Source organism: Neurospora hispaniola (genome assembly GCF_033458365.1).
Source record: "Neurospora hispaniola strain FGSC 10403 chromosome Unknown B0T23scaffold_5, whole genome shotgun sequence".
Taxonomy (NCBI): domain Eukaryota; kingdom Fungi; phylum Ascomycota; class Sordariomycetes; order Sordariales; family Sordariaceae; genus Neurospora; species Neurospora hispaniola.
This window is the reverse complement of record NW_026944410.1, coordinates 3,733,683-3,747,775: the sequence shown is the minus strand read 5'-3', so window position 1 is coordinate 3,747,775 and position 14,093 is coordinate 3,733,683. Positions and strand designations below refer to the sequence as shown.

Genomic DNA, 14,093 nt, shown 5'->3' with positions numbered 1-14,093 from the left:
AAAAAAAAAAAAAAAAAAAAAAAAAAAGGTCGTCATTGTTGATTTTTAATTCCACTTCTCGACTTTTTTTTTTTTTTTTTTTTTTTTTTTTTTCCTTCAAACTGGAGATCCCCGGGTACCTGTTACCCGAGCGTCCGTCCGCCCTCTCCGCTCTTTTCCCCAGCAAGCATTCCACTTTTTTTTCTCGACAGGATGGATCCAAGACACCAGCAGCACCAGCAGCAGCAGCAGCCGGCGCCACAGCTCCCGTTTTCACGGAACGGGAACGCTGCTCCAGCTTCTGCCCAAAACGCGAACACCACCACCACCACCGCCTTTGGTCGCCCACCATTTCCGCCCGCGTCATCGCAGCCACCAGCACCACCACAGCCGTCACTTCAACCACACGCGCAGCATCCTCATCCACATTCTCATCATCTGCAACAACAACAGCACCCGCAGCAAAATCAACCACAACTACCACCATCGCATCGTTCTCCGCCGCAGCCAGCGCACCAGCAACCACCCCCGCCGCAGTCGCAGCGCTATTCGCCGTCTGCCCATTCGTCGCATTCGACTTTTCATGCGGATCTGCACACGCGCAAACTCTCCGATCCGATCCAGTACTACGCTGGTCCGCCCCGGCATTTGCGACACGAATCCGGCCCGATGATGCCCCCGGCGCATTCGCGACACCCCAGCGCTTCTTCGATTACATCAGGGCCCGGCCCCGTTAATCGCGCGATGCCGCCGCCGCCCACATCCCCTCCTCAGCAGGGGCCGCCTCCTCAGGGTCCCCCGCCGCAAGCGCATCCGCAACAGCAACATCCCCAGCAACACGCGCAACAACAACAACAACAACATCCGGGCCCTCATCAACAGCAGCAGCCACCACAGCCCCCACACCCTTCTCAACAAGGTCCGCCGCCGAATGCGCACCAGATGGGTGGATCCTATGGCATCCCGCCTCCTCGAGCTCCTCCGGTCGCCATCGGGCCACCCAGCGCATTTCCTAGGGACCGCCAGCTCCCGGCCTTGGAGACTCTGCCTAGGACCGGCTCCGGCAGCAGCATGTCCATCTCCTCTATGCTCGGCGGCCCTCCCCCAGCTCGCGATCCCGGCGTTCCTGCCGGTCCATACCCGACTGGACCCCCCTCGGGTGTGTCAGGTCCGCCCTATAACCAACCCATGCATGCATCCCCTCGAATGCACCCGATGGGCGGTCCAGGCCCCGACTTTGGCTTCCGCCGACCACAGACACCCGACCGGCACAGACTGTTTGATGGCCGCGACCCTCGAGACCCACGTGATGTTCGAGATCCGCGCGATCCTAGAGACCCGCGCGATCCAAGGGGCGATCCCAGGGATCCTAGGACGGGCATTGCTGTGTCGCCTTCGGGTGGCTACACCCCGGAGGTGCAGCGCTATGGTACACCGCAGGTCTATAGCAATAGGGGACCGCCACTAACTGCTGCAGAACAAGCAAGGGAGCAGGCACGTATGGCTGGGACCGGGGTGCCGCCGCGGCCCAACAGCCAGCCCAAGTCCTTCCCGAATGCTCCTCCGCCACGTCCCATGGAAATGGGTAGACCACCGCCAGGCGACATGTATGGGCATAGAGAGGACAGACGAACGGTCGAAGAATACAACCCCGAGCGTCCCATTCGAGGGCCCAATTACGAGGAGCAGCGGTTCATGACTGAAAGGGAACGGCAAGAGAGGGAGCGCCAAGAAAGAGAATTCCAGGAGATGCGTGAGAGGGAGCGCCGTGAGAGAACCATGTCGGGGAGTGACGCTGGACGGCCACACCCGATGCAACAACAAGCCGAGTATGCTCGCCAGATGGAGCATCAGAGAGCCCCCCCTCAGTTTGGTCGACCTCCCGACCCACGAGAGCAGGGTCATTGGCACAGGCCGAGCTTTGATCAGGCCCGAGGCCCTTACGATCAGCCCGGACATATGGCCAGGCATCCTCACGAGCATCCGGTGACCACTGGGCCCCCGTACAATGGCCACCCGTCGTATGCTACGGGTCCGCCGCCCGATCGGTATCCTCCGTCGTCGCTCCCGCCCCATCAGCAACACTCCATGGCAGCTCATGGTCCGGGTCCTATGCAGTTTGAGTCCCCAGAACAACGACAAAGGATGAATATGATGCATATGGAGCAGCGGCAACAGCAGCAACAGCAACACCAGCATCCATATTACATGCAACACCAGCAGCTCCCCCCTCGCAACAGAGAAGACCAGCCCGTGCCCCCTCCGTCAGTCGCCTACAGTGGTGTGGGTACAGGCTCTTTGTACGGTTCCCCGAGAAGTCGTCATATGGAAGAACTGGCTCCCTCTGGACATCAGCGGAACTTATTGGGCATCCAGGAAATCAACCGCAAAGGTCGCCTTTCGCCTTTGCCCCAGGCTGTCCAAGGTGCCCAACCCCAGTTGGCTGGCCCAACAGGCGAACCTGGCATCAAGAGCGAGTTCGGACGTATGTTTTCGGGAATTGGTACCGGCGTTGGCGCCATGAGCCCAATCCCCACTGGAATGCAGCAGCTTCCCTTCACTGGAGCCAGCTTGATGCGCCGTGAGGATTCTGACGGAGTTCCACCGCCTCAAGAACTCGCCGAGCCTGGAGTCAAGGGCCCTGGCCGTGGTAAACGTAGAAAGCTCAAGGACGACGAGTCCAGAATGGATGAGGATAGTACAGGGAGGTTGACTCCCGTGGGGGGTCGCGGCAAAAGAACCAAGACCCATCATACCCACCACCATCATCAGTACGTTGATGTTATATCATTCTTGTCCCAGGGAGCTACTAACAAACCCAGCCATCACCACCACCATCATCGGCATGATCTCCAGCAAGGCCCTGGGCCTGCGCTCATGGGGAACACTCCGTTCAAAAACGTGACTGGTGCGACATCCGTCCCTCCGCCCAATGCAATGCTCGCCAAGGACTTGCCGACAACTCATCATCATCACCATGTTGTTCCTCGATCGATGCCGCATCCCCACAACGGTCTAGCTAAAGCGGCTCCGGTACAACCCCCGAGTCCCCCGCCGGTCCAGCTACCCAAGCCCAAGCATGAGGTCAACTCGAAAGAGGTGATGAAAAGCGTGGCCGATCTTCCGCGGTCACACCTGGGTGAGGTTGTGTATGATCCCAAGCTATCGCCATCGCGGAGGCAGGATTCACGCACTAAAAGGCCACCACGTCAACCTTTCAAGTCGACCCCTCGGCCTTTGCCGTGGGATTTGATCCAGGGCAAGGAAAATTGCACCTTGACAGTGAAGATTAGCAAAACCCATCTCACCCCAGAAGCACGGGAGGAGATCACTTCCAGGAGAGCTGTCTGGGGTACCGACATCTACACTGATGACTCGGATGTAATTGCTGCCTGCATCCACGCTGGTTGGTTCAGAGGCGAGTGGCCGGAGGATGTGGATACAGCCTTTTTGGGCTTGGACGAGGCAGTCAGTACCGCCTCCGACATTCTGACAAGCATGCGTAATGGTCCTCAGGCGGTCAAAGACGAGGCTGGCTCGGTGGTGTATTCAGAACCCCCTCGGAACGGCCCCATGGCTGTACCAGCCAACCGCGATCTCCACGTTACCCTTGTTATACTCCCCAAGCTCGAAAAGTACGCCTCCACCACGCGCTTTGGCATCAAGAGCCGCGAATGGGGCAGCGTCCTCGAAGAAGGCGACGGCGTTTACTCACGCTCGTCGCACGACGGCCTCAGCTTCGCCATCCTGGACATTCGCTGGCTCGTCAATGGCGCGCAGCCCGTAAACCGACTGAGAGGCAAGGGCAGACGTGATAGAATAAACAAAGCTCTTCGGGAGATCGCACAAAGCCCGCCATTTTCGAGTTTCAACAAGTTGGGACAGATCAGACTGAGCGGGACGCCGCAGGAGCAGCGTGAGAAGGAGTCTGATGAGGGCCAGCAGAGCAGCAAATGGTGGCCGTCAGCCGGGGCTGGCAGGAAGGCTGCGGCTGATGAGGATAAGGAGAACCATCAGCCAGGTGAGAGTGTCGCTGAGACCAAGGGGAAGGAGAAGGAGGGAGAAAAGGAACCGGAGAAGGAAGTCGAGGAGCAAAGAGAAGAGGACCAGGACGGGGATGTAACGATGGAGTTGGAGCCTGAGGCTCAACCGGCGCAGACAAGGGACAAGAGTCAAGAAAAGGAGCAGGATAAGAAAAAGCCTGACGGTGAAAAGGAGGATGTGGAGATGACCGATAAGCCTGCCGAGAAGGAGGCATCAGCAGAGGCGATGGAAGAAGATATGGAGATGGAAAAGACTGGTCAACGGGAGCCTGAGAAGGAGACGAAGCAGGAGAACGAGCCGGAGAAGAGGGTCGAGCAAGAGAAGGTCACCAGCCCTGAACCCAAGGCAAAGGAGGCTGAGCCCGAGCCCGAGCCAGTCAAGGAAACCGAGCCAGTGCCCGACACTCCACCCGTATCCAACCTCGATGCCCCTGCTAAACCTCCCGCGGAGGTCGAAAAGCCTCCTGTACCGGAAACGGAAACCGAAGCGGTGGATGACAACGACGATACCATCGTTGACGAACCGGAGGAGGCGGCAGAGGAGCCATCAAAGCCGGCGGAGGAAGTCGTCGAAGCTGCAAAACCTGCCGCCGCCGAGCCAGAGGCCGTAAAGGCTGTGGTCACGGAGACCACCACGGAAGTCAGGGAAGATACGGTACCGCCTACAGTTGCTTCGGAAGAGTCGGCTAAAGCTGTCGCTTCGGTCTCTCCTGCCTCTCCTGCCGCTCCTGCTGCTGCAGCAGCTGATCACGACGCGGCTGACGCGGCTGCTGCGGCCATCATTACCACGATTACTAGTACGACTACTACCGCTACCGTTACTGCTAGTCCCGCCGCTGCCCCTGCCTCTGCCTCCGCGACCGAGGAGGCTAAAGATGAGGACAAAGACAAGGAGGAAGCTTAAGCAGAGATTTGGAAAGGAGGGAAATGTGGCATGATATCACACAAAGTTTTGGGGCATCGAAATGTGAGGGAAAGCGGATTGCAAGTTGTTAAAAAGTGTATGACTGTCTGTGTAAAGAAAGATAAAGAAGCGTTGCATTGCATTTTGCCTGTTTTTGTTGTGTTGCCGCTGGGCATGTTTGATACCAGGCTGTTGTTGTTGGTGGTTTAGTTGAGTTGAAATGAAAGAGAACGTTTTGCAAGTCTTCTTGATGGTTATTCGATCCTTGCTGTTGAGTAGTTTTTGGTTGCTATTATATTTTGATGTATGTTTTGCTACTTGTGTTGGCGCCTGTGTTATGTGTGTATTGCCAGGCTCGTTGTTGATGTGAGAAGTACCTATGTATGGAAACTGAATGGACTTTGGTGAAATCGCGGGTATATATATATATGAATGGTTATTAGACCTAGAAGAATACATCATTGCGTGGTCTGGATTGAATCGTGTTCATGATGGGGGAATTCCCAGCAGCTCTGGCCGCCCGCTAAGATGCTTTGGATGTATCCAAAACGTTCATTTACTCTCGATATTTTGTGGACATACATAGGTACGTAAACATTCCTGTATCTGTTCGCTTACCCAAAAGTTGACACCACTCATTCGCTCGCTCCTATCTATCGTACAGCCCATGAGCCCATTCATCCCATCTATCCATCACTTAACAAACCAAAGTGTACCCATCCCCGTCATTTACCCAATAAGTACAATAGCTCACCATTTCCTCCTCCCCCCTTTTCTTCTAATGGGTCATCCATTCAAAAACAAACCATGTCCAACCTTTTCGGTCAGCCGTCTCAAAAATCCGTAACCCGTCCATTATAACTCCAATCCCCACCGGCGCCCCACCGCAACGGCTCATTCTTGGGTCCCCCGATCTCCCCCGTCTTGGGATTTTTATCGCCCTCAAACTCGGGCGGTGCCCCCTTGCGGATCCCGCCGCTGAAGGTTTGCGAGGCAACGTCTTCGATCACCACCGGGGCTTCTACGCCCGCTACTGTTACTGTGTCGGTCCTCCCTGCGGAGGAAGAAGAGGGTTGGGTGACGTGCTTGGAGTTGTTTTCTGGTGACGATGGCGTGGTTGTGGTAGAGGGAGGAACTTGGACGTGGCTGTACAGCGCGGCTTCGGCGGCGGCTTGGAGACGCTCGAATTCGGCTTGTTGGTCTGCCGGAAGACGGGGAGGGGCGGGGCCGCGTTGGAGGAAGGAGGAGGAGAAGCGGGTTGTGGTTTTGGGGAGGCTGGAGAGGCTGGAGAGACCCGATAGGGGGCGGGTGAGGGTTAGGAGGCGGCGGGACATTGTGGTTTTGGTTTTGTGGGTGTGGTTGGTGGTGATGTTTTGAGGTTTGAGGTTGGAGTTGAGAATTGGACAGATGCGCGGCGGTACCGGCAGAGTACAAGGTCGTAAGGTTGGAGATAATGAGGATACCGGTACGTTTATCGCGTCCCTTGTAGTTACTGAATAAGCTATGAGGTTTCCGTGTGCAAAGTTGGTGATGAGGCTGATGTGATGGTTGGAAACTGAAGTCAAAAGAGACGACGGAAGGCGAAAACAGGCAAAATCGCGATTAATTGAAATTCGGTCGCGGTTTGCGCACTGCACCCTTCTGTTCCGAGGCCCGAATGACGTTTTACGATAGAGTGGGACCGGCACTGTGGAGATAAGTGGGGCTTTCATCTGGTTGCTGGCGGGAGATCCCGGGGCTCATCGGTGGATGGGCACAGTGATTTTACAGTGTACTTTGGCAGTGCTCAGAGGGAGGGGGTCTTTAGCTTCCGTCAGCTTCTTTTCCTTTTCCTTTTCACACTTGGTGATGCCTTCATCGACTATTCACTGCTTGACTATCACCCATAACCCAACATTTATTCCAAAACTAATGTCGTCCACACCCACCCCCACGCCGATTGGTGTCATGGCTCACATGCCTAAGCTCCGAGAAAGCCAAGTTCAACGGCGTGCGCCCAACTTGAGGCCCAAGACACCCGTTGATTGGTCTCTTGTTTCTAGTCAACATGATGCCTTGGAAAGTTGAACGAAAAGTCATCACGCGGTTTCCCGTTAATGGCTGCCTTGACCCGCGCTAACATGTCAGATCTCGTGGCAGCAAGCATGATTGTTTGCTGATGGAGTATGGGGTCATCATGGCATTTGACCTTGTGCTGTCTCCGCAACGCCAGCATGTCTTGCATGCTTGCCGTGGGAGTCACGATGGTCCGGCCATATCCACCCTCTTTTTTGCTGGGAGGTATGTGCTTGCTATATAGGTATCCCAGGTCTGCGAGAGGGGGGCGGAAGGGGGTTGATGATGTTGAATCTGGCCTTTGAACCAACAAGCATCAAATTATGGAGGAGAGCTACGAGTATCAAGACAGTGGGCGTTACCAACGGCTTGGGTTCTGGCTATTACCATTCAACAAAGCCGCCGCTGCCCTGGTGAGCTGCCATCCACCTAACCTCGAGCGGTACTCCTACGACCAAGACACCAGAGGCATCTGGATAGACTTTTCGAACCCCGAAAAACAGGAATACACCGTTGGCTGCAGTAACTCTGTCGACATCTACCTCCCACAGGTTTGGAACTCGACTGGTTCGTCAGGCATATCAGAACGGCACGCCTCTTTTAGTGCCGTCACAGACACTGGTCCTATCCTCCTTTGCGACGAGTCCGAGTACCTCTCTACAGAGCCCTTCTCCCACGGCAGTCATTCATACACGGTGAACTTTCGACGGGGAGGCAAACGATCAGTCTTGGTGGCCCAAGGGATCAACTCACTGGTAGCTTTTGGTCATGGCAGATTCTATCAGTTCGAGCTACGGTGGGAGAATGATGGTCTCGATGAGTTTCGCATGGCACCACCGGTTCTCTACGCTTTGGGTCCAAGCCGTACCAAGACAAAGAGGTATGTGCTAGGAGAAAAGGTAGGAGGAGGCACATTCGGAAACGTCTACCGCGCTATGGATGTCACCACCGGGAGTGTCATGGCAGTCAAGAAATGCCATCGTCTGACCAGCAAACGTCTCGACTTTGCCTCGAGGGAGATCGCCACCCTTCTAAAGATCAACAGCAGCGACGAGTCAACACCATGTGTAAGCCACTCCCTCCCCCATTCAATCCCCCAACCCCCATTAACATGTACCGACCTATTCTACAGGACCACATCATCCAAATCCTCGGTTACACGACCGGCCCCGACTGGGCCGAGATCTACCTCCCCCTTAAATCAGGCAACCTCAAAACCCTCGTTTCAAAGATCCTCCCTCCCTCTTCCCATTTCCACGTCTCCAACCTTGTCCTCCACCAAATGCTCCTCGCTCTTCATCACCTCGACCAACACAACATCATCCACCGTGATCTCAACCCCGAAAACATCCTCTGGGAGCACTCCCCTTTCGGAACAGGAGACTACCACTTCACCCTAGCCGATTTCGGCCTCTCCATGTGCACCTCCTCCCAAGCTCCCCGAGCCAAAGAAGTAGCCGGCACAACACCCTTCATGGCCCCCGAGATGTACCACACACCACTGAAACAACACACTTCCAAGGTAGACATCTGGTCGTTATTCGCCACGGTTGTATGGGTGCGCAACAAGCGCTTTCGAAAGGGGTGTGAGCTGGTAGGACCGCATTTGGTGCATGTGTGGCTGAATAGGATTGCGGGAAACAAGAAGGGTGGGGAGGGGGGATATGAGGGAATTAGGAGGATGGCGTGCTTTGATCCGGGGAGGAGGCCGTCGGCTGGGGAGCAATTGGAGATTTTGGAGATGGAGGAGGAGGCTGAGATGGAGGATTTGGTGGAGGAGATGCCGGCTTATTGGCAAGATGAACCGTCGCATATGACTGGAGCGATAGGGGAATATGGATGGGATGGGACGGATAGCGCATGGTCTAGTGAGGGATATGCGCTTCCCATGGAAGTACCGTGGGATCAAGAGGTGAGTTCTTCCTTTCTGTCACTGGTGGCAATGAAACTTGTGCTAATGCATGTTAGGGATGGATGCCAAGCTATGATGGCCACTCATGTCTGGCAAAGAGTCCAAGGGACGAAGCCGATGCCGCCATGGCGATGTGGAAGGCCTGGTACCTCGCAACGGACGGATAGTTTTCACGGTGTTTCCGAATAATACCTTCTATCCAATGATTTTATTTACCCAACCCTACCCAAAACTCCAAGCCATACTAAACATTACAAGACATTATTCTTGACCTCCTCCAAGCCATCACAGGACAACAACAAGTCGCACGCCTTACAACTTGGTCTTGGCAGAGGGAGCGTTAAAGTTGGGGTATCCCTTCTCCTTCCACTCATAAAAGCTCATGCCGTTCGCCGACGAGGGCATGCGAACGACCAAAGGAACAACGACATCCTCCTCGGTGCCGAGCGTCTCAGCCTTGTGGACAATAGTCTCCTTGAGGACCTCATAGCCGGCCTTTGTATAAAGACCGATAGACGAAGGGGAGGCCTCGAAGTAGACGGGCAGCTGGCACCGCTCCGACATTTCGAAACCGTACTTGGCAAGAGCCATGCCACCCTTACGGCCCTGGTGTTTGGGGTCGACGGCGATGACGTGGGCATCTGTTTTTTTCATTATCAGCAGATATCCCCACACTACCTAAGAAGAAAAGACAACTTACAGATATAAGGCTTGCCACCAAACAATTGTTCCCGCATCTCATGCAGAGGGTTCAGCACCTTCTCGGCCCTCTCCCGCTGCTCGCCCTCGAGCCAGGGGACGCCGTGGTTCCGGCGCTCTTCCTCGGACCGCTCCCGCACATAAATGTCGACCAGACCCATGCCCAGGATCTCGCCGTCGGCCATGTCGACGGCCTTGTACGTGTACTGCGTGTCGGACGTGTGCCAGTACTCGAGGGTGCCCTTGGCGTGGGCGGCGCGGAAGTCGGGCGCGTCCGTGTCGATGCCGGGAAAAAGGATCTGGAGCATGATTTCGCCCATGCGCTCGCCTTTGAAGGCGGTGAAGTAGGACTCGTACACGCGACGGATGTCGGGGATGAGGGCGGGGAGGACGGCGACGACCATTTTGGGGGTGGTGGTTTTGGATAGGAAGAAATGGAATGGATGGGGTGGTTGAATGGAAGGGGAAAAAAAGGAAAGAGGGGAGAAGGATCTGATAAAGGTCTTTTGTTTGAGCTTTCAATAGGAGAACTTAAGGAAGGGAGCAAGACGGTTCACCACTTCCTCTTTAAATAGACCAGAGATCGGGCTCGTGTGCATTTGCGGTTTTTATCAGATGATCAGATGATCTGATAAGATCAAAATCACTTGCCGATTCCCGCCGTTCGGCCACTCCGGCAGCCGCAAGCCAACAAGACCATGACCAGACTAGAAAAAGTTTAACGAGTTGCTGGGTTCCCCCCAGCAGCAAAGCGAGGTACATACCCAGAAGGAGACGAGAACACGCGAGATGGTGAACACGGAACCGTGCGTGGCATCGTGGGATGCGCTGGCTTCGGTGGCCTGGCCTAGCCAACCTGGGTGGGTGACGCCGACCAGCATGAGCCGGTAGCATGGTGCCATACACTACTTGGGTCCGGACGGACGACCTGGTCTCGAAGCCTTTTTCTCCACATGACAACTTGTGACCCTCCAGTCCGAGTTCATCCGGTGTGCGAAGAGGAGAGGAGTGTCTCCAGGGCGAACTACATACTGAAGCTCGGTTAGAGCATGGTGCTATGGAAGCAATTGAAAGACAATTGATGCTTCTACATGGTATCCAGCAAGCCAAGAATAGTGTAGTCAAAAGAAGTGTTTGGATCATCAAGGTTGATGATCACCGCAGGACCACTTTCTTGGGTATCGGGTATGTACACTACGATCCGTTCGGCAGCGTGGCACCCACGTGTTGTCCATCATCTCATGGGTTCTGAATCTGGTGATGAAAATGTCGATCAGTTTCCGTGCGATGAATTCAAAGCTATGATCAAAACACCGCAATGTCTTGACCCATGATCCCCCTCTGGGATGAGTGATTACAGTAGTGTACATGCTATGGTACCATTCCTAATTTGTCCATAGGCCGAGCCAGATCTTGTCAGATGCCCTTCACTAGTGCATTCGCTGGATACGAGATCTTATGGTTCGGTGTTGGTGGTGTGGATGCGTAGTGGAAAAACTTTGTCCAGCGATATTCCTTGTTGGCGTTGTCGGTGGTCCTTGGGACCGAAGACCCGGACCCGCCGGCTGTTTAGAGTTATCAGATCCGTTCGTTTTTGGGACCCACGTACCGGGGGAAAGCTCGCTTACATTATCTTTTCTGGATCGGGGGTCCGGATGGATGTGTCATAGCTTGCACTCGTCGGACAGGACACTACACTAGAACTTTTGGAAGTTTGATGGTGACTTGATTGGCATTTTTGAGGCTGGGTACAGAAAAGATATTTCAGGTTTGACTGGGAGAAATCTCATGAAACAGATCGCAGGCCTGATATTCGACAACAACGAACCGACATCAAGCATTCATCATTCCGGCCATGACTGTCATTCCTTTTTCCTTTTTCCCCAGGGGCAGACTCGCAGTCAATATGTGGAGGACTCGTCGCCGACCGCGGACCGAAGTGGACATTCATCTGTTACATACCAAGTCAGCACCTTTCAAAATCACCTAGACAAAAATGATGGGTGATTTCAAACTCTCCGACTGGTAAAAGTAGAAGGTCACGGTACCTTGCCTAATGGAAATCCACTTGTCTAGGCGTAACTACACGTACACCCCTCTCTCAGTGCGGGATCGAGCGAAGGCCAAGGCACGCACAGGTATCCTCTCGGACACGCTACCCCGGAGGCTCCGCATTGGGTTACCGAACAAGGACCGGTGTAAGCCGCCATTGCTGGCGAGGCTGCTGCTGTTATGCCGAAGAGGATGAGGATCTTGGTGAGTTGCATTTTTGCTGGTATGTGGGGGTATGATGATGTTCGAGTTGAGCGTTGCCGTTTGAAGTCGCACGATGGGGAGGCCAGGAGGTGTCTTTAGTTGTGCATGCAAATTATCTAGACCAGCTTCTCTTCTTATAGTTCACCAGACAAATCGTGTCTTTGGACTGCAGAGCTCAGTCCCCCATACAGAGCTAGCCAAGACAACAAAGTCCGATGCTCAGCCGCAAAACCAAGTGATCTCCCGGCTTGGAAGCTTGTACAAACACCTAATCTGTAACTTCTTGGCTTCTTGGTGTTGATGGCATTACGCCTATTTCGACGCTCGCGCATACTGATCGTCGCCAACTATACGGCCTCAGCCTGGCTTGGCTTCATGTCGCCTCCAGGCATGACCATCATCACAAAGCTGAAATGAAACTGCGCTAAGGGACGGATGAAATGAAAAAGAAACGAAAAGATCGTTCCTCAGAGATGAGAAAAGAAATAATCCTCAAGCCCCTGTCACTCTCCATACAACTAGTGCCCTCGCTCATTCAACTTCTGCACCTCCTCGGCATGCTTATACACCAGCTCCTTGGCCTCGTCATCCTCCAAGTAGATGGTGAACGAATCATCATGATTGCGTCCGTACGAATACCCGCCATAGCCAAACTGCCAGTACATGTCGCCGGCCAACTTCTCCTGGATGGCAATCTTCTGCCATCCGCCAATGACCTCGAGTCTGGTTTCATTCTTGACCTGACCGAGCTGGTCCAGACGGCCCTTGTCAGTCATCCACCCGTACTCCTCGAGCACGACGGGCTTGTTGGCGGCACGGCCCGAGGCGGCATGGTCGCGGATCCATTGGTTGGACCACTCGACGCTCTTTGACCACCACTGTCGGTTGACATTGTCAGTTCCTCCTCCTATTCAGTGTAATAAAATAGCCTTTAAAGGGCGGGCAGAGGAAAACAAAAAAAAAAAAAAAAAAAAAAAAAAAAAAAAAAAAAAAAAAAAAAACTCACATCAGGATACAAATGCACCGTCCCAAAATCCACATTCCTCAACCTCAACTCCCTATCAAAATCCCCTCCATCCGCCCCATTATAGAACCCATCCCCATCATTCTTATTTCTATTAAATCCCCCCTCCCCACCCCACGTCACCAAATGATTCCCATCCAAACTCTTCACATACGCACTCATCTCCTCAATCCACCCCGTCACCGTCTCCGTCGTACACCCCTTCTCGCTCCTGGGCAAATTCCTCTGTCCATCCGCACCACACCTAGCCTCATTCGCCAGTTCCCACGCCAATATCGCCTCTGAGTCTCGATACCGCGTCACCATGGCCTTCACATACCTCTTAAACGCCTCTTTGATTTTCGGTACCGTATAAAAGTCATCATGGTACTTCCCCCCCAAATTCACAGTGTAGACATCCATCCCGCCATAGTCAGCCCAATTGTTGGTCAACGCGACGATGAGCTTGATTCCTGTTTTGGTTGCGGAGTCGACGACCTTGTCAAAGGGGGAGACGTCAATGGTTTGTGTGCCGTCTGCCTCAAACCACTGGAAGACGGTGTTGGTGGGGTCGCCGGCGCCTTCGTTGCCGTACTGCGGTAGGCCGGTGGGGATGTAAGTGCGGTTTTTGTCGTTGAAGCCCCAGGTGCGAAAGACGGTGAGGCCGGCGGCGCGGGCGGCGGTCATGCCTTTTTCGATGTCGGATTTGTTCTACACAGATAGAGTTAGCATGGAGGAATGAGGTGGATGATCAAGGTAAGGTACGACGACGACGAACGTTGAAAGGGAAGTAGTAGGCATTACTACCGGCAAAATAGAAATCCTTGCCGTCGAGCTTGAAGTGGTCACCCTCGGTAGTGACGAAGCCCTTGGGGACCTTGCCTTTGCCGGCGGGGGCTGCTGAGACGCCGGTGGCGAGCATTGAAAGGAACGAAAGGAAGTGGGCTTGATGCATCTTGATAAATTTGCGTCTCAGTTGGAGGTGCAGACCAGACAAAAAGAGTCAGTCAACTGGTGAGCCAAAAGCCTAACATCATTGTGACATTATGTGTTCGTATGGACTTATATATAATAGTATATCACTCGAACTCACCCATCATCACGTCACTAACACTGATCGAATGTCTTTGCGTAATTTCCTATTTGGGGACGGCGGAGGTTGCTACCCCGGATTTCAAGAGATCAAGAGGTGTTAGTCGAGCCCAGGCTTGGCATCATCCAATTGTTGACGGCGACGGACAT

At 54.1% G+C, this 14,093-nt stretch overlaps 7 protein-coding genes across 7 annotated transcripts; 3 read left to right on the top strand and 4 right to left on the bottom strand.

Moving 5' to 3' along the window:
- The first annotated feature begins 87 nt into the window (after nt 1-87).
- On the top strand, nt 88-5,390 carry B0T23DRAFT_383262 (uncharacterized protein). The gene is made up of 2 exons (XM_062837399.1): nt 88-2,750; nt 2,802-5,390. The coding sequence occupies exons 1-2, from the start codon at nt 193-195 to the stop codon at nt 4,924-4,926; spliced, it is 4,683 nt and encodes a 1,560-aa protein (XP_062692333.1). The 5' UTR covers nt 88-192; the 3' UTR covers nt 4,927-5,390.
- A 4-nt stretch (nt 5,391-5,394) lies between these two features.
- On the bottom strand, nt 5,395-6,741 carry B0T23DRAFT_383261 (uncharacterized protein). Its single transcript, XM_062837398.1, has one exon. It carries the CDS (start codon nt 6,636-6,638, stop codon nt 5,760-5,762), a length of 879 nt encoding a protein of 292 aa, XP_062692332.1. The 5' UTR covers nt 6,639-6,741; the 3' UTR covers nt 5,395-5,759.
- A 408-nt stretch (nt 6,742-7,149) lies between these two features.
- Nucleotides 7,150-9,314, top strand: B0T23DRAFT_177589 (kinase-like domain-containing protein). The gene is made up of 3 exons (XM_062833022.1): nt 7,150-8,048; nt 8,114-8,893; nt 8,950-9,314. Exons 1-3 carry the CDS (start codon nt 7,305-7,307, stop codon nt 9,058-9,060), a joined length of 1,635 nt encoding a protein of 544 aa, XP_062692331.1. The 5' UTR covers nt 7,150-7,304; the 3' UTR covers nt 9,061-9,314.
- B0T23DRAFT_430115 (uncharacterized protein) lies at nt 9,206-9,996 on the bottom strand (the record flags this gene model as incomplete). Its single annotated transcript, XM_062840226.1, has 2 exons — nt 9,206-9,534; nt 9,594-9,996. 2 exons carry the CDS (start codon nt 9,994-9,996, stop codon nt 9,206-9,208), a joined length of 732 nt encoding a protein of 243 aa, XP_062692330.1.
- Nucleotides 9,997-10,078: 82 nt separating this feature from the next.
- Nucleotides 10,079-10,946, bottom strand: B0T23DRAFT_177591 (uncharacterized protein). Its single transcript, XM_062833023.1, has one exon. The coding sequence runs from the start codon at nt 10,733-10,735 to the stop codon at nt 10,160-10,162; it is 576 nt and encodes a 191-aa protein (XP_062692329.1). The 5' UTR covers nt 10,736-10,946; the 3' UTR covers nt 10,079-10,159.
- A 74-nt stretch (nt 10,947-11,020) lies between these two features.
- Nucleotides 11,021-11,333, top strand: B0T23DRAFT_383258 (uncharacterized protein). Its single transcript, XM_062837397.1, has one exon. It carries the CDS (start codon nt 11,051-11,053, stop codon nt 11,291-11,293), a length of 243 nt encoding a protein of 80 aa, XP_062692328.1. The 5' UTR covers nt 11,021-11,050; the 3' UTR covers nt 11,294-11,333.
- A 1,033-nt stretch (nt 11,334-12,366) lies between these two features.
- B0T23DRAFT_320190 (glycoside hydrolase superfamily) lies at nt 12,367-13,773 on the bottom strand (the record flags this gene model as incomplete). The annotated part of the gene is made up of 3 exons (XM_062835158.1): nt 12,367-12,726; nt 12,855-13,562; nt 13,630-13,773. 3 exons carry the CDS (start codon nt 13,771-13,773, stop codon nt 12,367-12,369), a joined length of 1,212 nt encoding a protein of 403 aa, XP_062692327.1.
- Between the last annotated feature and the right edge of the window lie 320 nt (nt 13,774-14,093).

Coding starts and splice junctions, on each gene's coding strand:
- B0T23DRAFT_383262 (XM_062837399.1), top strand. CDS start 193: ATGGATCCAAGACACCAGCAGCACCAGCAGCAGCAGCAGCCGGCGCCA. Junction 2,751..2,801: donor CATACCCACCACCATCATCA/GTACGTTGATGT, acceptor TAACAAACCCAG/CCATCACCACCACCATCATC.
- B0T23DRAFT_383258 (XM_062837397.1), top strand. CDS start 11,051: ATGGTTCGGTGTTGGTGGTGTGGATGCGTAGTGGAAAAACTTTGTCCA.
- B0T23DRAFT_383261 (XM_062837398.1), bottom strand. CDS start 6,638: ATGAAAGCCCCACTTATCTCCACAGTGCCGGTCCCACTCTATCGTAAA.
- B0T23DRAFT_177591 (XM_062833023.1), bottom strand. CDS start 10,735: ATGATCCAAACACTTCTTTTGACTACACTATTCTTGGCTTGCTGGATA.
- B0T23DRAFT_177589 (XM_062833022.1), top strand. CDS start 7,305: ATGGAGGAGAGCTACGAGTATCAAGACAGTGGGCGTTACCAACGGCTT. Junction 8,049..8,113: donor GCGACGAGTCAACACCATGT/GTAAGCCACTCC, acceptor CCTATTCTACAG/GACCACATCATCCAAATCCT. Junction 8,894..8,949: donor AAGTACCGTGGGATCAAGAG/GTGAGTTCTTCC, acceptor AATGCATGTTAG/GGATGGATGCCAAGCTATGA.